The sequence below is a fragment of the Tachysurus fulvidraco genome, chromosome 14 (assembly GCF_022655615.1).
Source record: "Tachysurus fulvidraco isolate hzauxx_2018 chromosome 14, HZAU_PFXX_2.0, whole genome shotgun sequence".
NCBI classification, from domain to species: Eukaryota; Metazoa; Chordata; class Actinopteri; order Siluriformes; family Bagridae; genus Tachysurus; species Tachysurus fulvidraco.
The window spans coordinates 24269707-24292289 of record NC_062531.1 but is presented as its reverse complement, the minus strand read 5'-3'; the positions used below and the strand labels follow the sequence as shown (position 1 = coordinate 24292289).

The 22583-nt window shown below is 41.8% G+C and overlaps 1 protein-coding gene across 14 annotated transcripts in view; it reads right to left on the bottom strand.

The window, feature by feature from the left end:
• The window catches only part of rimbp2b (RIMS binding protein 2b), a 52380-nt gene that overhangs the window by 2857 nt on the left and 26940 nt on the right, over positions 1 to 22583 (bottom strand). For 2 of the 14 annotated variants that reach the window (XM_047800297.1, XM_047800298.1), the window contains 13 exons: positions 21891 to 22451; positions 20685 to 20825; positions 20285 to 20440; positions 14193 to 14855; positions 13117 to 13231; positions 12590 to 12715; positions 8701 to 8870; positions 7585 to 7753; positions 7315 to 7377; positions 5505 to 5605; positions 4469 to 4540; positions 3385 to 3504; positions 92 to 143 (listed from right to left, as the gene is read on the bottom strand). In XM_047800297.1, the coding sequence (XP_047656253.1) occupies positions 111 to 143; positions 3385 to 3504; positions 4469 to 4540; positions 5505 to 5605; positions 7315 to 7377; positions 7585 to 7753; positions 8701 to 8870; positions 12590 to 12715; positions 13117 to 13231; positions 14193 to 14855; positions 20285 to 20440; positions 20685 to 20825; positions 21891 to 22451 (2490 nt within the window). In that variant the 3' untranslated portion in view covers positions 92 to 110. The other 12 variants (XR_007137777.1, XR_007137778.1, XR_007137775.1 and 9 more) reach the window with 11 other exon arrangements.

Here is a 22583-nt window from a genome sequence, read left to right as displayed (position 1 = left end):
CAGTTATTTCACCTTCGGGGGCATGAGAGAAATGTGTATTTTTGATTCAAGTTAATGGTGATAAAGAGAAAAAGACGAGTTTTTAATTTACCAGTCTCTGATGTAATCTATCACCTTTCAGCACGGTAACTTCGCCAAGGGACCTGAAGCCAAATCAAACCTGATTTAAACACACACTTCATTTACAGATGACTTACAAAATGATCTTAAATGACTCACAAGTTACTAAAATAAGAAGAACAATATATACATTAAAAAAACAACAAAAAAAAAACAAAAACGTGACAAACTAATACTGATGGTCGATATCTACTCTAAAAGGGGTAGAAATGATGTTTTATTGGTGTTTGTTTGCCGTTCCTTAGAGAAGAACCGCAACCCAGACGTCACGCCGTGGCGCTTTAAAAAAAAATAAAAACAAAATCTTGCTGATTACAATTTGCAGGCTTTTGATAAGCACCGCCTTTGTCTGGTGAACGGCTGCTTCTCGACGGGAAGGGAGGGTTCGTCTCTACAGGGGCGTCCACACTACGGGGGGTCGAAGAGGGAGGGAGGGGTAGAGTGAACTCGGACCTCTGCTGTTCAACAGCGCCCATCTAGTTTGAGTCATGTGTTACAGCAGGAGTCAATGAGACGGACACTGTCATGTACAAACACCCAGAGAACCGACTGAAGATACCAGCTCGGCCTGTCTAATGCAGAGCTCGGCGGGTTTCTCCTTCTCTTTGCACTTGGAGCAGACCGATCTCTGCTTTCTGTTCGTCTAATCACAAGCGAGGAGTCAATAAATGTGAGGTAGCAAGTGTGTGACGTGTTTGAAGTACAGAGTGTGTTTAATGACCGCAGTGTGAACCGGAAATAAAGTGCTTGAGCTGTAAAAGATGAGGTGTTCACGTGTTTATACTGTACGTTGACTTGTTTCGGTTTAAAGTCACTGTCTGGCAGTGATGGGATCCGAACTCACAACCATCTGGATACTGATACAGAGCCTTGAACCGCTGATGGATTACTGCCTGATTATTAATTCACACAATTTTCACTTCCTAAATGGAGTCAGTCAACCAAGGCATGGAAAAATCTGCTGCTGTAGATATTCAGACTGTCCTGTTGCTCATCTCAGGTCTCATATTGAACTACATTTCTACACACTTACTCATGTACTGTCTATTTATGTTTCTACACCCCAAAGTAGACGGGCTTCCGTTTGAGGCTGGTTCCTGTCAAGGTTTCTTCCTCGTGTCGTATTTTTGCTGGAATTCCAGACTTTTCAGAACTAGAACTAGATCGCATAGCATTGTATAGACACATAAAATCCAATCGAATATAAGACTCGTTTTTTGAATGCTACCTTAAATCGTCTCTGATTTCGAGTCTCCAGCTCAAAAAATCAATAATTTCAAAGCTTGGTACAGCCACGAATAGTTTAACATAATTCATTCTTTCATTCATTCATTCATTTTCTACCCCTTACCGAACTTCTCGGGTCACGGGGAGCCTGTGCCTATCTCAGGTGTCATCGGGCATCGAGGCAGGATACACCCTGGACGGAGTGCCAACCCATCACAGGGCACACACACACACTCTCATTCACTCACACACTAGGGACAATTTTCCAGAGATGCCAATCAACCTACCATGCATGTCTTTGGACCGGGGGAGGAAACCGGAGTACCCGGAGGGAACCCCCGAGACACGGGGGGAGAACATGCAAACTCCACACACACAAGGTGGAGGTGGGAATCGAACCCCCGACCCAGGAGGTGTGAGACGAACGTGCTAACCACTAAGCCACAGTGCCTCCTTAGTTTAACATAATAAACATAACTAAATATTTTCCATCGTTATAAGTGTTGCGTAAAAAACAAGGCTACTTAAAAAAAAAAAAAGCTTAAGGGAGGACAAAACCCAATTCTGACACCTTGGCTGATTTTCTACATTTAGTAGAAAGTAGAAAATTGTAGAATTTTCACCGAATTATTCTATTAACACGTTCATATTATTTTCCTAAAGTTAGATGGTGATCGTGTGATGTGTCGATGCTTGAGTAAGAACTTTATAACTTTTAGATTTTGTGTAAAGATGTTTGTCTTTAGAGCTGCGTGTAATTACTGTATGGGATGCGTGTCTACATGGCTTGTGTGTGTGTGTGTGTGTGTGTGTGTGTGTGTGTGTGTGTGTGTGTGTGTGTGTTTGTGTGTGAGTACCCTTTCATCAGAGGGTTAACATTAAAGGCCACCCATGTCTCCTGCATTAGACGAGGACAGAGTTAGTCTCTGTATCGTCAGTCGCTCACTTACGTGAGGTGCACTGAGCCGTTACGGAGTGAAATGAACGCTCTTCTTCTGGTTTGCCAAGCGGGTGGAGGAGAAAGAAAATAAAAAACAAAACAAAACAACAACAACACCGGCATGACGCAATGCATCTCAATAGTGTGCACAATGATCATGATAGAAGGCTAGTCAGAAAAACAAGTACAAGAAAATATCTCTGAGCACAACAGTGATCATTTCATCATATTATTATTCTTCCCTCACAAACCAGGACACGGTATCTACTGTACATTAGTCATAAACCTACAGATAAAACCACTCCCCAAAGTATATTTCTTTGTCTACTTACAATTTGTTCAAGCCCAGAAGTCTTAAATATCAGCAATATACAAAAAGACAAGTTATTTTGGAAACATATACAAAAGTGTATTATTTCTTATTTCTTTTCTTTTTCTTTTTCTTTTTTTACTGGAATATCGATCTTTTGCATAAGATAAAAAAAAAAAAAAGATTCATGGAGGAAGTCGAGCATTTGTGGTAGAGAAAAAAAAAAGGGCATGCAGTTCTACATGGTTTCATCTGTCTGTACATCAAAACTATTGCCTTTATTATAAAGTAGTTTTCAGATCAAACACATTCATATTCATAAAGCATCTGTTACAATCCTGAATTAATGTCACGAAGAGTCGGTGTAAACCCCCCCCCCCCCCCGTGCGTGATGTCATTCTTCACACTTACATAAATAATGCTTTATGAATACTGAAACATCTTTTTTTTAAATAGCAAACACATGTTCCCTCTGCGTGAGTCCTTCATACAGATTTAAACATAAATAGGATCTTGGTACATCTCCGTAGCCTCTTATATATTTTGTTTCATTTCTTTAACGATCAAATAAAATTTACAAAAAAAAAAAAAAAACAGAAAAAAAAAAAAAACTGCCGCCACACAACACTGACCACAGACAGAGAGGAGGGAAAGAACCAAGCGAAGAGAAAGGAGAGGTTAAAAAAAAGAGACACAGAGAGAGAGAGAGAGAGAGAGAGAGAGAGAGAGAGAGAGAGAGGAATAGCGAATGGATGAGAGAGGGCTAGTGCTGTGAAACGGGGTGTACCCTTTTGCTCTTGGTCCTGCCCGGGTGATCCTGTGGCTCAGTGAGGAAAACCTCCACGTCGTCAGGCACTTCTTCCAGAAAGTTGGAGGGCACCAGACCTCTGTGCCCGTTCAGTTCGCCCTGAGAGAGATGCAACGACACGAAACGCGACATCCCATCAAATAAAAACACCAAATCCGTTGACGCTTGAGGCGTCCGATGTGAGTTTGACGTTCTCATATGACGAGACAAAACGTACGGAAAATCACAAGAGAGCCAGTTTACACAAACACTGTGGCCATAACAAACGAGTACTAGCTTTTATTAACTAGCTAACTCGGATCAGTTGCTAACAAGTCAACATTATTTTTTATTTATAACGATAACAAAGATTAGCTTCCCAATAATAACAATATTCTCTCTCTCACTCTCACTCATCTTCTACCGCTTATCCGAACTTCTCGGGTCACGGGGAGCCTGTGCCTATCTCAGGCGTCATCGGGCATCGAGGCAGGATACACCTTGGACGCAGTGCCAACTAATCGCAGGGCACACACACTCTCATTCACTCACACACTAGGGACAATTTCCCAGAGATGCCAATCAACCTACCATGCATGTCTTTGGACCGGGGGAGGAAACCGGAGTACCCGGAGGAAACCCCTGAGGCACGGGGAGAACATGCAAACTCCACACACACAAGGTGGAGGCGGGAATCGAACCCCGACCCTGGAGGTGTGAGGCGAACGTGCTAACCACTAAGCCACCGTGCCCCTCTAATAACAATTTTTTTTTTAGTGATTTTTTTTCCACTTGTAGTAATTTGCTTGTTGTTGTATTTTTGCTGCGATATGATTGGTTAGAAGGTAAAAAAAAAATCGATCTATTTTGTCTGGCCACATTTTGCTCTTTATACAAAATAGTCACTTTTAAGATGTTTGAAGATTTGAACATTAACATTGCAGCTAAAGCAGGTACATAACCAGTTTATAGCCAAATACACATAACCTTCCCCACGTAAATCCTGATTAGGCTTTTGAATTCGGAATACAGTCAGCATCTGAACACCGAGCTGCTCAAATCCATCACACAAAAGCACACTCACATAATAAAACCCGTCTTCATCGATTTCCCCAAACACCATTATTACATCTCCGGCACAGAAGGTCAGCTCAGCCTGCAAAAGAAACACAAGGTCAGATAGATTCAGCGCATTATTTATCTAGTGCCAACATCGACACTACATTTATGTATGAAATTTCATATCCTTCTAATGTATAGTTTATTTTCACCTAATATTCCGAACAAAAGCCCATTTGTCAAATTAATAACCCACTATTAAAAACTACTATGGTATCAGCTACATATGAGATGATGTTTATACAGCAAAAACTTCGCTGGTAATAAAATAAACTAACATTAAATCAAGGTCCTTCAGTGTGCCCTAGACTGAAGAAATAGGGATCCCAAGGTAGGGATTAATGTCTTAATTCAAACAGGTCCAGAGAGTGAAATAAGAACTGACCCACAAGACAACGTTGTGAGTGAATTGTGAGTAAAATGTGAGTGATTAGCGCCCTCTAGTGCCTCACATCACGTTCAAGAACAGATCATTTTCTTTTTAGCATAATGATACAGATGATCTCGACCTCATACAATAATCACCAAATTGTTTAGACGTAGTTCGCTAGCTAGACGCGTTAGTATTTCACGGCGCTAACGTGTTAGCATTATACAAGTCCATTCCGCTTACTGTAGCTATAACTAAATACTAGCGCGTTTGCCATTGAGTTTATTTCAGCTTTAATCGTGTCATTTTGTAGTTTCAAAAACAATGCTATGTTATTTCCAGAAAGAAGAAGTGGGCTTGTGATATGAATTATAGTCATATATTACCACATCTACCAAGCGCTAGTGTAGCAAAGCATTTCAGTTGCTAAACTGCTGAACCACATGTATAAGTATTGTTTTCTCATCTTCTCTGATCAATTCTGTCCTAGAGCTGTTTAAGAAGGGAAGAAAATTGATTTGCAATTATCTAAAAGTCAGGCACGGTCTGGCAGTGCATCAATAAGAGGCTAGCATCCTGGTACAGGCTAAATCTGTTGAATGGAGAAGATTTTTTTTTTGTTATTTGTTACCTCTACATCCACGTTTGGGGAACTCTCCCTGGGGTCATAATCATACAGCGCCACCATCCTGCGTGTGGACATCGGGTGCCGTCCACTCCTCCTGTTCCGCTCTGAGACCAGACGAACACGGAAGGAGGTGGAGGGAGACGACAAATACAGAGCAGTTTGGTAAATCAATAAAAAGACTATTTTGTTATTATTTTGTCAACAGTATGCTATTAAATGTTATAATAATGGTGCTTATACAAGAAAAGACATGGATGACACATGACAATGAGTGACACGTGAAAACACTAATAACAAATGCATGTCACACCTTACATTAGATTATTTGTCACCCAAATGACTCGTTACATAATTTTAACAGCGATGTTTCTCCTTCGCATAATTATACCGGCAAGTATTTTATGAAATCTCTAGCACTACATTCTAGCTAACGATATTAACCTTCCTTTCTGGTTAAATACTTATAAATTCAGGAAGGTAGTACACATACAATGCTGATGTTATTGAGCTGTCGTATCCGTACTTCATTCACATGATTCATTCCCATTCATCCTCATAACTCTTCCTCACGTTTTCGTGACGGCTTTTCAATTAAATTTAACCCGAAGGAGTAAAGACTCGTATATGTATGAAACGGGAACTATTTCTTTCAGTGTTTAAAATGTTTCTCATGGGCAACGTTCACACTCCGAGTCTTAATGCTCAACTCGGATATTTTGCTCAGATCTGATTTTTTTTTGTTTGGCTGTTCAGATTACCTTTTAAAACATGGCCTATATCAGATACCAGTGTGAACTGTTTGCTATTTCGAACTGACCCGCATGCGCAAATAAACAATAACAATGATGTCACACGCAGCACGCCGTTGCGCTAAAATTGTTTGTGTAATGGCAGAAGACAGACGTAGTGTTTTGAAAATTTTCGGTCGAGGGCAACTTTTGATTATTTGATCCATTTTGTAGGCATAGTCACGTTTGTGTGCGTACTCGCCGGCGCATAATTGTGACGAATGTCGATGTAGATCGACGTAAAAGTCGCATCAAATCCGAGTCGGTTGTTCACACTGCGGCCACATTGGAAAAAATAAGATTTGGGTCGGATTCAGGACGGCATATGGAAGTGGTCTGATTCTGATTTGAAAAAAATCAGATCTGGGCCAGATTTGAGTGTTCACATTACTCCTGAAGAAGTCTGACCTGGTCACTTGACCCCAAAAAAATCAGATTTGGGCCACTTTTACCTGCAGTGTGAACGTTCTCTTGTCAAAGACATGACCTCTACATTCAGTCTGGAATAAAAGTCTGACTAGGTTCGTCAGTTAATTACATTTTTCTGAGGTAAAACCCCTGAGGTAAAAGTTTCAGCAGTGGGGGATGGGTGGCTAAAAGCTTGTTGATATTTTCACCTCAAAGAAGTCAAAGGTGCTTAGCATTACAAAATGTATACTTACATACTGTTTCCTGGCTTTTTTAGATTGAGAACGTGAACATTTTCTTCAGACAAAAATGACACTTTTATCGAGCAAACTTAGCATCGAGCGCTCGAGCATACTGCTTCACCTCAGCAAGTCATAGATACCAGAAAAGTAAGTATGTACTGTATGTATGTAAAATGTAGAGCATTTTTTTCAGAGCATACAATAAATTATAACATGCACTAATGAAAATAACTGAAGAATAGAGAGACGGAAAATGGATGAAGAACAAGGTTTTTGAGGCACTGTGACATCGGGATTCGGTTTGTAAAACAAGGAATGAAGTGATAGAGGGTTGGAAAAAAACCCAGAAGGGACAAGCTCGAATCGAGAACAAACCTCTCTTAGATTTCCGAAACCTGCGATTTAGTGAGCGGCCATCTTTGAACCGATCGCAATTCACTTCAACAGAAAAGATAGGAAGAGAAAAGGAGAGCTAGATGAAAAATGCAAGCAAGCATAGGATTAGACAGCACACTATTTTTATACCAAAAAGGTACTATTCAGCCTCTGGGGATATAAAAACAAGCAAATTAGAGGACAAAGAAGCAGGAAATGGATGTGTATCATAGAGGAATAGCTAACAGAGCAGAATTCAGGTGAATGTACCGATTTTTTCAACCGGCGTGTTCAGTGGTAGGAAGCCCTGTTGAAGAAGTTGATCCATCATCTCGCCGTCCTCCGTCTCGATCTCGGATATCATGTTACAGGGGACGAGACCTCTCCGGCCACAGACCTCTGCTCTGTAGAACCCGTCTATGTCCTTCTCTCCAAACACCTCAATACACAAGCAGAAAGAGGTGACAAAACAGGATAGTAAATACACTGAAACAACACAGAATAAAGTGAAAAGGAAAAAGAGAAGACATGGACAGTTCTGCTCAATTGTAGAAAGCTCCTTTAAAACAGACATAAGTAAACTTTACCAAATTGTGAATGTAGGAATAGTGAGACGTAGGCTACACATATGCCTCTTTTCCACCAGAAAGAACCGGGTGCTGGTTCAGAGCTAGCGCTGGTGCTGGTTCAAAGTTGGTTCCACTGGCGAACTTTCTAAGAACCGATTTGCCTTTCCACCGGCTAGAGAGCCATCACAGAGCCGAGTCTGACGTTACTGTATACGTGTCACGTGTCCCAGCAACGTTAGCGCAGCGGCGGCAAACACAAACACAACAACAATGGCGGATGTTGCTTTACTGTTAATGCTCATGGCTTTGCGAACCTACATTGGCATCCAAACGTGGCGAATAAAACGTGTACGTGCGGCTCTGTGTAATCTGCATAAACGGAGGTTGTAATCGATAAAGTACATAACGTTATTTTATCATTAACACAGAAAAAAATTTAGCCTTAGCATGTAGCTACCTACTATCATGTGTGCTGATAATGTATCATATCGCGGTAAAGTAAAAGTGTATTAAACATTGGTATACTTAAGGTACATTATCAAATCCGCTAACAGTAGCCCCGCCCCCAGCTCCTGACGCAAGCGGTTCTAAAGTCTAGACCAGCAACGTTTTGGTGCTACTTAAGAACCGCTTTTCCTGGTTCGGAGCCGGTGCTTTGGCGGTCGAAACAGAAATAACTGGTTCTAAATTAGGCTCCGAACCAGCACTCGAACTGCCTCGGTGGAAAAGGGGAAATAGTAAAAGTCAAAACTATGGCATGTGCTATACATCAATCTACGGAGAAACATATGCAAGAAAAAAATGCGTGATGGTTCACCTTTATGATCTGGCCCTCTTTAAAGGGAAGCTCCTCTACTGCAGCATCAGGGTTTGGGGACATTAAATGGGGGTCATAGTCAAACAAAGCTACAAAAATCCTCGCCATGTTGTCCGTCTCTGACTCGTCAAAGTAGTCTGGCGAGCGTCTGTCCCGTCCTCTGTAACCACCTAAAGAACAACAAACGCACAGCTACTGCTAACTGCCTCTGCTGTCGTTTAATAGGATTAAGAAACGTAAGATAACATTTATCAGTCATTTTTAACGCATAATGAATCCAGTGAAGAAAAAGATCACAAAAAAAGGGTCCTAATTGCAAAAACAGATCATTAATTTTTCACTTTCTTCAAATGTAGTTGATCAGGCAAGAACATGTTTGGTGTCTAAACTTTAATTCATTAGTTTTAGCTAACGGTGAAATGAAAGAAAATTCACGATCGGATTTGAACAATATCACTGTTCACTAATCAATCCATGATTTTGGTAACGATTCCACATTCCCGCTTTGGGGAAGGTGCGAATAAAACCAAACTGTGCTAAGAAAAAAGGGGTCTGATTTGAGATAGATAGTTACAGATTTGGAGTTAAATAATCTTCGTGTACATAACCACATTAGCCTATTACAGACACTAAACATGTCTTGATCAAGTCTGTTTGAGGTAAACTCAGAACTGCATTAATCTAAGGGGGTTTTTACACCTGGTCACTTCATGCGTTTTCTAGTGATCCGATAGCTATCCGATGGTAAAAAGACCAGAATGCCGTCCGAAACGTTTTCGAGACGGATATAAATCCGATGGTTCAAACCACTTCACCGCATACACCAAAGCATGTTCCGTTTCAATTACCCCGGAAATGAGGTAAAATATATTTGCATTTTGGGCGGGAGTAGAAAGATCGGATCGATATCCGATTCGCCGAGACGCGTTTATGTGGCCTGATGTAAACAGAACAGTTTTAACAAATCAGATAGCTATCGGATCAGAGACAACACATGAAGTGACCAGGTATAAAAAGGCCCTAACACTCACATGACCATCAACCTGAGAAGCATGCATAGTTACCATACATGATTAAAAAAAAAACAAAAGGAAATGAAATAATATAAAGCAGCAGATTAGACTAATTAGAATGCACCTAAATCTATCACCATCACCTTGATGAAGTTAATCAAACACAGATGTAACTTAAATCCTTGAGACACTCATGTTTGACTAGATAAACAAGCACTAAAGTGTCACAATACATAAAACCAGACAGTAAACTTTAGAGTGAATGACTAAGGTAAAAGAAGAAACATCGTAAACACTGTACAGGATGGAAGGAACCCTGATGCCATGCAAGTTACAGATTGTTCCACCATGCTGAAATTAATGTCATCTGCACTGTACTGCACTGTACTGTACTATAGCATCGCTTTCTGAATTGCTTTTAAATCCTTCTGTTTCTAGTTCAGCTGCTGGCATTTGAACAACTTTGATACACCCTTTGATACACCCTTAAAACTAAAGAGAAATAGAGATACCACAGAAAGATCATTATTTGGCTCCTTAAAGCAGTGGTCCCCAACCCCCTGGACCAAATGTTACCGGGCCGCCCAAGGAACATTAAATTATTTCCATTTTATTTACTGTGGTGTATTTCTCTCGGGTTTGTGCGACTTTCCATGGACGAGAGGTTAACCGGGAGCTGAGAGACATCACCTAAAGCCGCACCGATACCGCGCATGCACAAAATATCATGCTATCGGGCCGGGTTTAGGTGACGTCTGGAGCTGAGCGGCTGTAAGCGGCAGTGGTGCTGTAGCTTTGGTGGAGAGAAGGTGTGTATCGCTCTTCTCTCTGTTCACCGGTACTTTGTCATTAACAGTGCTTGGTGTACGTGTATATTGTGTTTGCTCAAATTTAACCCACAAATGAGCAAAAATGAGCACGAAACAGACGTCGTTAGAAAGTTAGAAACTCTGCCTGTGTTCTGGATTAAAGTCATGGCGGAATAGCCTGAGATTGTCACCACAGCACTTAAATCCCTATCAGCATTTCCGACATGCTATCTGTGTGAAGCGGGGTTTTCTGCAGTGACAGCAACCGAAACAAAACAACGGAATAAACTGGACATAAGCAACACACTTCGGGTGTCATTGTCTCCTATTACCCCAGATGGAACCGTCTCGTTGTAAAGAAACAAGCTCAGGGTTCTCATTGATTTAGCGTTGTAGTGAGTTAAAAAGGCATGATTAAATACAATTAAATTGAAATTATTCATTTTAAATTAATTGTATAGCTGCCACCCCCCACACCCCCACCGGGCCGCGGTAAAATGATCAAACATTGACCGGTCCACGGCGAAAAAAAGGTTGGGGACCTCTGATTTAAAGAATCTAAACTTGTTTTTTTTTTTTTTTTTTCAATTTGATCATCTACAATGTCTCACGTACCAACCGTCGTGTTTCCTATCACACGACAGCTAGCAACTGAACACTTAAAGTCACCAATTTACCTAAAACATGTTTCTGGAAGGTGAAAATCCATCGAGATAGAACCAGAGTTCAGTAGTGAAGATGGCAAAGCTACAGTTCAGTGACACAAAGTTTAGTTCTCTATTGACAAAGACTGGGTATCAAAACGCCACAGGTACCCGACCCCGGTCCTGGGGGTTGCTTCTCTAAAAATATTTTCTGGAAACTTTATTTTCTGACACGTACAATGCAGGCAGATGTTTGTGCAACATAAGCAAAGAATCAAAGTGCAGAAAGGGCAAGACACTTTTGAACAGAATGGATAAGAGGACGGAGGATAGTGATGGAATGGAGATGGAGAGAGAGAGAGAGAGAATCAGAAAGGAAAGCACTGTCTGGGCTTTAAAGAGCACATAGGAAAGGCTGAGGATGGTCATACTATTCTCAGCAGGCTATTCTCATTGTCAAAACCCAACAGAAAGAACCCTGAAAAAAGGAAACAATTAAAGGCAGGGTCTCCGATTTTTGAGAAATGCTTCAGAAAACTGAGTCGGGCCGAATAATAAACAAAAATCAAAACAAAATACAAAACAAACGTGCAGCCAATGAGCAGAAAAGGGCGGGGCTTGTAAATATGCGGCAGAGAGAGTGTGGAGAGGAGAGGAGAGGACCCGTGTTAATATAGGATCACCTTTCCAGCGCTGGAGAGAACTGAAGGAGCAGGAAGTCGGCCACATATTCACAGGTTGGAGTTTCCCGAGTCAATAACTCCTGAGCTAAACGCTGTTACTACACAAATAACACCTCTTTTCTATCGTAGTAATGTAGAGAGGCAGCTACAACCGCGTTTTGTGTAGTAACAGCGTTTAGCTCAGGAGTTATCGACTCGGGAAACTCCGACCTGTGAATATGTGGCCGACTTTACTTAAGACGCCGAGGCGCTTTTTTCCTTCTCGATAGGTGAGTAACGCTGGTTTTGCTTTGTTACACAGAACTAATATATGCCTTTGTCCTTTACATGATTATGCTTGTGGGTCATTTTTGCTTGTTTGTTTATCTACAATCGTATTGTTCTTCCCTTCAGCTATGATAAAGACACGTTTCTCTCCGTTATTTGCCTGGGTTACATATGTATGTGTGGGCGGAGCTATCGATACAGGGGTGGGACCTGTTTGGGTTAGGGGCGTGTTTGTTTTGGTGATTTTAAATGTCAACATTGGCTTTCAAAAATCGGAGACCGCACCTTTAAATATTTGGAGGGCTGAAGAATACTGTACCTACAGACCAGAAATTGCCTTCAATCACTGGCTCCCTTCAGCTAAAGCTTTATTTGGGATCTAACGAATCCTACAGCAACCTATAAATAACATCTTCACTCTTGTCTAATGGTCTGATCGTCTTTTATCTGTCTTTCTTTTCCACCGCACGTACCATATGTTTCCTCTGATCGTAGTGGCCGGCATTTCCTGTGGCACGCTACACTGCCATAGTAAACATCATCCTTGACAGATGAGAGGTTCCCCTCACTCCCCTCACAGTTATTCTCCATTGTGATCTCTAAGGAAACACCAATCAGAGCGTTATAGCCACAGCCCTCGACTCACCACCTGTCTGATCATGAAGAAGCATGGAAGCAGAGTGGACATGTAAAGGGATCGGTTTGCCTCGCAAATGAATGCTAGTCTTTAGCATCATGAGCTGAGAGAAGAAAACTGATCCCAGACCTGCCATCAAGTGCTACATATGAGTAAAACAGCAAGGTCGGAGCTGTTCTGACTGATTAGCATATGAGCAGATGGTGCAGTCAAACAGGATACACATCAGTAAATCAAGCAAGCTGTTCATAGATCCCATGTCAATAATAACATGCCAGTAAACACACAACAAGTATATGACAAAGAAGATCTTAAAGAGAAAGGGTATAAGTCTTATCCCATACAGCATGTGACCTCACTAACCAATGGATGGAACCGTCATGGGCCTTCTCTGAGGGGGAGGACATCCATGACTCGTCCGACGGCCGGAATGCTCCGATCGATCCGAGCGTCCCATGGAGGAAGAGTTCCCTAAAATCTTCGAACGTAGACAGTAAAGCATTCAGCTTATGAATAAGCAGCTATATAAAATGACAAAACGGCACCACACCTATAACTAAAACAATATATAAGCAGTTATGTAATGCTTTAACAAACAATAATACATCTACATACTTATTGCTAGTGATTCAAAAAACAAGGAGGATGAACTCATCAAAAACATTGAACAGAAACAGTCAAAACAAACCCCAACAACGACATGGGTAGGGTTTCAAATCAGATGTTTAGCTAAAGACCATTTAGGTTTTTGTTCAGTAATTTCTCTGTGGCTGGGTGTAAAAGACTAGCTTCATTCTTCCTTCATATCGAGGAATCATCATACTGAAGATTTCTGAGAATTAAAGAGTAAGAAGTCTACTGATCTGTCATTAATACGTTGCTGCCTTTCAGGTCTGGTCCTAAAGATGCATGGGAGAATTGAATATCTTTGTGTGTGCACTGTGTGCTACATGAACAACTGGCAAAACCTGATATCTTCATTCTGGACTGTTGCCGTGATATGATAGACTGCTCACAATCCGTAGGAACAAGAAACTCTCAAAAATGGCCTTTAGGTAATTGAAAAAAAATCTACACTCTCATAAAAGAAAACGCACTTCACATTCTAGTAAGGAATTCACATAATACAAAAAAAACAACCAACCAACCAACTAACAAACAAACAAACAAACAAACAAAAAAAAAAACAGCTGAACCAACCAATAAATGACCATGAAGCAAATTCTCTGAAACCTTTGAACATCTGAAAAAAGAAAAGCAAAAATACAGGGAAATGGACCCATTAAATGAGGAGGCAGAACACTGAGAAAAGAGGAATGGTTTTACTGCTTGTCGATGAAGGGGCAAAGCAGTTGGTGGATAATGTGGAGTGAGAGTGATGGAGACTGGAAGAGGAAGAGGAGTAGGAAGAGGAAGGAGGGGGGTTTGTAGACACACACCAGAGGTTCATCCACAGCTCTGTTGAGTCTGGCCACAGAATGAGCCCTAATGTCCATGTTATAGCTTCTGCCAACCTCACTCAGCCTGCTCTCGCTCCGGAACCTGTGCCGAGGCCGATGGAGATGGTGAAGATGGTGATAAATATGCGGGCGGTAGTAGTGGTGGTACGACCCCCTCAGGTCAGCCGCCGTGTCCAGGACGTCTTCTTCCATGCCACACTGGCGTGTAAGTGTCCTCTTCCTGCCTGTTGCTAGTGCACGGCGCTCTGCCGGGCCCTCACTGTGGATGCTGCTGCAATGCCAGGTCCAGCCGCGGGGGATCATCGAGCTCTCATCTTCACTCCCGCAGTCCAGGCCACTGTCTGGACTTTTGGTGTTCTGCCTGCTGCTCCAGGCCGAGATTCTGTCCTCTGCTGAAAAGCATCGGCGTCGCTGGAACTGCTTCAAAATATTGGTGTTTGCAGACAGCCGTTCAGAATCTCTTGCCTTTTCCTCTTTCCGTGTTTTTTGCTCAGCACCAGCCTCCTGCTCCTCCTCGGCTACCTCGGGGATGCTATGAAGGCGTTTAGGGGAGCGCATCGAACGTTGGCGGACCACCTCCCGCTGCAGGTCCCAGTTACAGCTATCCTGCTCTTCCATCAGGTCCTGACGTCTGTAGTATGCCTTTAATGAAGTATCAGCAGATGAGGCAAAATCCAGGGGTGATTTGTTTAAAAGAATCAATTTCAAAATTGTGGGAGTTTAGTTTGTTAGAACAGGCAGAGAAGACACAACCGTGCGCAAATGAGAACCAAAATTGGGAAAAAAGAAAAGACAAAAAAGACAGGATTAGTTCCAAGAGACTGCGGCTGAAGTGTAAAGCATGCAGTCTCATTCGGCGACGGGTGTGGCATGCTGCGGGTGGGAATCTGTGGAAGGAATCGATCAGGAATACATGGACCATACCAAACATGGGTTTGAAGGAGGATTGTGTGATGCAGAACCTACTTAAACTGAGGGCAATGACTTAACAGGAAAATCCTTAAAAGATAACTCTATACACAGACATGAATAAGCTGATAAATAAATGGTAAATAAAGTACAAAGAAAAAAGAACTTGACAAAAAAACTATCGAATGTAACATAACATAAAAAAAAAGTAGAACTGTGTGCCAAATATATTATGGGAAAGGAGATCATTGTAGAGATGATCTCATTGAAAGACAGCACCGATTTGTTCTAACGGTTTCATTTCACTTCCATCTTCAAATCTATTCAGCTATTCATCCTCCTATTTGCTGGAATACCAAACGTTTTCCTTCACGGACACATCACTCTGCAGTAGATGGTTAGTGGTGTACATCTAAAACATGGCTCACCAAGCCATAAACAAAACATATACAAAAACATATACAAGTTCCCTTCCTAAAGGTGTCGCAGGAACATTCATTCATTCATTCATTCATTCATTCATTCATTCATTCATTCATTCATTTCCTACCGCTTATCCGAACTTCTCGGGTCACGGGGAGCCTGTGCCTATCTCAGGCGTCATCGGGCATCGAGGCAGGATACACCCTGGACGGAGTGCCAACCCATCGCAGGACACACACACACTCTCATTCACACACACACACTCACACACTACGGACAATTTTCCAGAGACGCCAATCAACCTACCATGCATGTCTTTGGACCGTGGGAGGAAATAGCCCAACACCTTAACAACTGAGCTACCACATCCCTTTTTTATGGCTCCACCGGCAATTCAATCACCAGCACATGTAACCTATCTGATAATAAAAAGGTATTAAGATAGTTCCTGGGCCTGACTGGCTATTCCCGTAGGTTTTTGCACATCTATTCTGGGGTCACTGGCTTGTTGACTAATCCCACTAAAAAGCCAGCACATACTGTAATAGGATATAGTGTAATGCTTTAAATCATGTTCAAGTGGTTCTCTGTTGGAGCTCCCTGTTGCAGTCTCCTGAATTCTCTTCCCTTTATACTTCCCTTTTACAGCCCCTGGTGGTGCTCAAGGGCACCTCAGTCATGGCCGGCCCGAGACTCGAACCCACAAACTTAAGGTTAGGAGTCAGACTCTCTAACCATTAGGCAACGACTTCCCAGTATACTCCACTGTATACCAATGCATAAATTACACAGTGGTATCTGCATAATAGGAAAAAATTAAATGCCTTTCAAATGGGATGTTGGCTATTGTGGATTTCCTCTCTATGGGTACCCAGCCTGGTAAGTTAAACATCTGCCTATTTAAAGCCCCAGGTGACAAGTGATAGGGTCATGAGTATTTTGTATGGAGATGACATAAGTGGTCTTCAGAAAGAACGAAAGAAAAACACAAATTTGTCGAGTCAAATTGACTACACATGGGTTAGATGGGCTTCAGTCAGGGACATGACCAACGATCCAAAGGTCACTCTGATGGACCTCCGGATGCAACTGGGATCATTTGATAGTTTGGATACCACCAGAGCTTTCCAAAAGGCATCTTAAGAACTTTTAGGCCATGAGTGACATTACACTGTGGCCTTAATAAATTCTTTAGCCTGAGGCAATTTCTATATCAAGAATTTTCCAAGCTTGGGGAGAAATGCCCTAAAAATGTCACAGTGTTGGCTGCATCATGAAGTTCACATTTCTGGGAGGTTTGTTAGGATCATTGGAAAAATAAATGGAACAACAGAGAGATCTTTCAGGAAAACATGCTCAAGACCTCAGACAGGACAAATGTTCCTTTCTGAGATGAAACACAGCCAAGACAAAAGAGGACTGGCTTTGGGACTTAAAAAAAAAAAACAGAGCCAGACTGTGGAGCGACACACTCCATCAAACCTGACAGAGGTTGAGAGGAATCAGATTCTCTAATCCAGATGTGCCAAGCTTGTAGCATCTTACCAGAAAAGACTTAAGGTTAATCACTGCCAAGGTTGCTTTATTTATTTAAATATTTAGATCAATGCTTTTTTTTTTATTATGAAGTGCGATGTGATAAGAAGCTCTACAGCCCATCATTTATGAAATGATGCTTGAATGTATCGGGCCTTTAATTAGACACTACAGTCACATATCTCAGCGCTTATGTCATTACCGGCTATGCCACAGGGAACACCAATCAAATTAGATCTTAATATCCTAATGGTGTTTTCCTTAAATAAGAGCAGCGGTCAGGTCAGCTAAACGAGACATGCCTGGTCTTGTTCCTACAGAGCAGAAAGAGGCTCGGAGACAGTTCTTATTTGAAGATGGAAGTTTTACACACTGACTGCGGCAGTGATGACAAATAATATGTGCTGGTGCTTTGGAGAAGGAGTAGAAAAAAAACACTTTAATTTAAATATCTAAGGGAATACGCTATTTTGCGAACGAGAACGCGGTAACGATATACAAAGATTTTCATACGGATAGATTAAACCCGTACACAAGTAATCGGAATGACATGATGCTAAACAAAGATGACAAACATGACAAAAGAGAAAAAAAACACCAATATTATCGCTCTAGGTATTTACAGTCGGCGGTTTCGGCAACCGAAGACGCTCGTTGACGTTACGCCGCGGCGTGTTCGGTGTGCCGAAAGGAGACGGATATATTCGCAAGATTATACTGAGACACCGAGTAAAGCAAAACTGAAACAGAAATAGAAGCATGAGACAAACAGAACCAAAAGTGAATAACAGTTTCATTTAAATGAGAGTTTCTCACTTAAATGAGATTCCCAAATGGCCTCGTCACAGCTCAAGCACTTCAGCTGGCAACATGTTATACGATAATCTCTGAAGGATCAAAACAAACACTACAACTTATACATGTTTAAACTAGGGGTGTGACAATATATCAGTAGATTCCTCAACGGAATAAAAATAACTTATGTTTTATGTTTTGTCTTGAGGGTAAAATGACGGCAAAGTAACGATGTCACGGTTTAACAGTTAAGCTCGGAATAAAAGTTAAAGACGTGCGGTCCGTTACATATGATTTCGGCGCTGAAACGTTTTCATTTGAGCAACTTAGACTATTGTAATTTTATAAATCGACAAAAATGGCTTATGATTATTAAGAATCGTTTACAAAATAAAAACATGACGCTTGTTAATGTGTAAGAATTCACTCCCTAAATGAGCTGTTATATAAGGAGACACGGTTAAAGCCAAATTTTTATTTATTTATTTATTTAGTTGTAGCTTGTTCATAAATTTCTAAAGGAATTGATTTTTTCCATATGCAATGTTTAATTTTCAGAACATTCCACCCCTAATTTAAGCATCGATGTATTTATGCAGATATCTCATAACACAGTACACCGCTTGACATATTCAAAGCACGTTCAAGATTTCTAATTTGTTTATATAAGAAAAGTCTTTGGGAATGATCACCTTTCACCGACAGATGATACAGACGTACAGCTTTGCACTGAGATGCCTAACCAGACAGCGTGCAGTTAACGCATGCAGTGTGTGTATGCGCAAGTCTCGTGTAAAACCAGCAGTTCCCAATCGCAGTCCTGGAGAACCTAAGAAGTGCACGTGACACACGCTAACACACGTCGAAGGCGATGTCTGAATGTGTGTATGTTTACTCAGACTGATATGGAGAACTGCTGAAGCCATTCAGCTGTTTGTAAAAAGCTCTGTATGAAACATGAGTGCATGATGTTAAAGCGAGAGCTGGACCAAAATGAAATCTACAGTACATCTTTGGGGATTGTGTGCAGCTTACGAGGACAATGCCTGGCTTTTTCCGAATTGTGTGTGATATGTTTATGTATGTGTGTGTACATGTGTGTGTGTGTGTGTGTGGGTGTGTGTATGTGTATGTGTATGTATGTGTGTGGGTGTGGGTTTGTGTATGTGTATGTATGTGTGTGTGTGTGTGTGTGTGTGTGTGTGTGTGTGTGTGTGTGTGTGTGTGTGTGTGTGTGTATGTGTATGTATGTGTGAGTGGGTGTGTGTGTATGTGTGTGTGTGTGTGTGTGTGTGTGTGTGTATGTATGTATGTATGTATGTGTGTGTGTGTATGTGTGTGTGTGTGTGTGTGTGTGTGTGTGTGTGTGTGTGTGTATGTGTATGTGTATGTATGTGTGTGGGTGTGGGTTTGTGTATGTGTATGTATGTGTGTGTGTGTGTGTGTGTGTGTGTGTGTGTGTGTGTGTGTATGTGTGTGTGTGTGTGTGTATGTGTATGTGTGTGTGTGTGTATATGTGTGTGTGTGTGTGTGTGTTTTTCCAGACACAATCATGACAGCCAAAGATTGAAGTTTAAATTTGACAGACAACAAAATATAACAATATAATTTTTACGTAATTCGATGAGCCGTTTTTGTAGTTAGTCTGTAGTCGTAGCATAATGAGGAATGAAACGTTTGAGGTTCGAAGTGTGTAGCTTTCATTTTTTGGCCAAACTGTCCCTTTAAACCTGGGCAGCTTAAGGCCAGTGTAGCCCTGCAGGGGGCGCAGTGTGTAACTACATCATGTTCCAGTGCCCCAATTTTTAAGCTGTGTGCTTATAAAACCTTCCAAGTCACTGCTACCTCACCCCAGGATGAAGCTTATCTTCTTAATAGCAAGGTCTGTATAAATCCAGGCTAACCCAGATGTTCTAGTTTCCCAGGTTTTCGTACTTTGTTTGTATAAATGCTAATTATTTCCAATAAATCTGGTTGATATTACAGACATGAAGTTCAGGTCATTTTAATAAAAAATGAGTTAAAAAAACAGAAAAAAAAACTCCTCGTCTTGCCATCACGTCCTCCATTAAAATATTGCTAATAATCAATAAAAGCGGTAGAAACTGACCTAAAGGTAGTAAAAAAATTACAGTACATGAGTATTAATGCATTTAAGCCCATGTATCCCAGTAAAGAGCAGGAAGTTACGTCCTCGTTACTTTAGCCGAACCAGAAATCCTGTAAAAACTCAAAATTTGATCCGTTCCCCTTGAATCTCTGCAGCCCTTGTGCGTCGACTAATGCCTTCCATCCTCTAGGAGGCGCCCTACACACCAGCGTATGCTCCGGGTCTCTGCGTTTACTCAGAGGATCAGCCCCCACTGCACCCGACACACGCGCCGGCTGCTCGAGTGTGTGCAACGTACCTTGAGTGTGTTGTGCGAGCTGATGCTCCGCCGCCGGCCTTCCTCCAGCTGCATCTCGCAGTACAGATCCTCCTCGTCCTCCTCCATGATGTCGGACAGATCCGAACCTCGGCTGCTTTCCGTGTAGTAGTCGTCGCTGTGGGAGTAGTGGTGGTGCTGTGGAGAGACAGAGAGTGAGTAAGAGAGAGAGAGAGAGAGAGAGCGGGGATTGTGTGAGTAAAAATAGAGGTGGGGAGGAAGAGGAAGAGCAATAGAAAGAAAGCAAGGAGAGAGGAAAAGATTGAAAAATGATAGTAAGGTGAACTAAACCACGTCAGAAAGTCTGTGAGGCTTTATTGAAGAAGCAGATGGAGATCTTAACGTGATGGAGATGGAGATCTTAACGTGTCCGACGTCTTACATGTCTGCTCATTTCAGAGCCCCTGAGAAAGTCATCCACCGAGGCTCCTCTCCTCCTGGTGTGGGGCGTGTCGTAAACATCGTCCTCCTCGTCCGAGTGAGGAGTATCGTTCCTCTCACTGAAGATGTTCCTTCTCTCTGGCTGTAACACACACACACACACACACATACACACACACCACATATAAGGCAGTATAGCAGTATATGAGGAATATGGTCACCATAGTGAATCTTTACAGCGAATAATCTTTTGATTGTGAATCAGATTCACATTCAGCAGGACTGAGTTCCTCCTGATCGTCAGAAGAAGCGCTAATGACTTAATAGACGGAGGGATGATCAAACCCAATCCATATAAATAGCCATAAAGCGTTAATGTTAACCCTTTTATGGCGTTCGTATTTTTGTTACTCAGCCAGTGTTCGTGGGTCTGGTGACCCGATGCATTTTTGGGGTTTTAATTCAACACGATCAAAAATTTTAGGTTAAAACACAGACGTTTACTTCATCCCGATTTTACAAGCAATATAAACAGCGTATATGGTTCATATTTGATCTATTATTATTAATTATTACATCACATTTTTTAATTAATTAAAGTGCAACTCGTTTTTTGTTGTTTTTTGTTAAAATGTAATAAAAAAAAAAGAAAATCAAATTTTATCAATCAAAAAAAAAAAAATCTAAATTCAAAAAGTTACGAGTGGAAAAAAATAAACAAATTTACAAGGAAGCAAAGTTTTTCAAAACTATTGATGTTTACGAATACGGGTCCAACAGACCCGGACAACATACGAGGGTTAAGGTGGAATTTCAGGACTGCGGGACAAACTTTCTGTTGGATGATGGAAGTAAAAGTTCAGTAGTGACTTGTGCTCAGGATTTAACTTTATGTCCCTGGGCAAAAAAAAAAAAAAAAAAAAAGCTGCAGTTTTACGCATGATGTATAAATTTATACCTCTGACAGGAAGTTAGGGCTGAGTACATTTACCCTGCTTTATGGCATGTTTAATGACTTGGTGGATGTTTTAAAACTTTTATCCACTTTTATTATCCTTTATGTCAAACTTTAACTGTGATATTAAAAAGGAATATGTCAGTTCGATAGGCAAACGTTTTATTAAGCTGTTTACAATCCTTGTGTGATAAAATGAAGTAAATGTTATTTGCAACAGCAGTCGAGTCAGACTGAGAGGATGACTATCACCTTGTGGTTACTGCCCTGTCGCTGGGCCGCTTGCCTGGCCATGGCGCGTGCTACCGTGTTGGAGATCGGTGTTCCCTGAGGCTGGGGCAGGATCCTCTGGGTCACATGCGGTGGTGGTGCTGGTGGCTCAAGGCCGTGACCCCCGGCAGTTTGGGGTGGCAGGGGTGACGGGGCTCGTTGGTGAGGCTCCCAGGGCTGGCACTGCCTCCTGACTGCATCTGGCTCTTTGGCGTGGGCATCTCGGGCACTTGGGAGGAGTTTGGGTTTGGGAAACAGCTGAGTGGACGGTTGAGGGTGAGGCGGTGGTGGCTGTGTATGTGGTGTGGACGGTGGTGGTGGCGGTTGTGGTTGAGGGAAACTCTGTGGGTAGTTTCCAGGAAAGGGGGGAGGGGGAGGGCGGGACGATGGCAGTAGGTTGTGTGGGATACAGGCAGCGTTGGAGTCTTGTGACTCCCCTTGAGCTGAGATGGTGCGTACGACAACTTCGTGTGCTTCCAAACACTGGATACGATTCAGCTCCACTGTCACGTATTCCGCCGTGGGAAACATCACCTCTGCGATCTATCGCACACAAGACGGAGATGGTTTTTTTTGTTGTTTTTTTACAATACAATATGTATCAGTAGAGCTTCAATGACTGAGAGACGGCAGTATAGACTTTTTTAGCCGTTCTTTGTGATGTTCATTAAATAA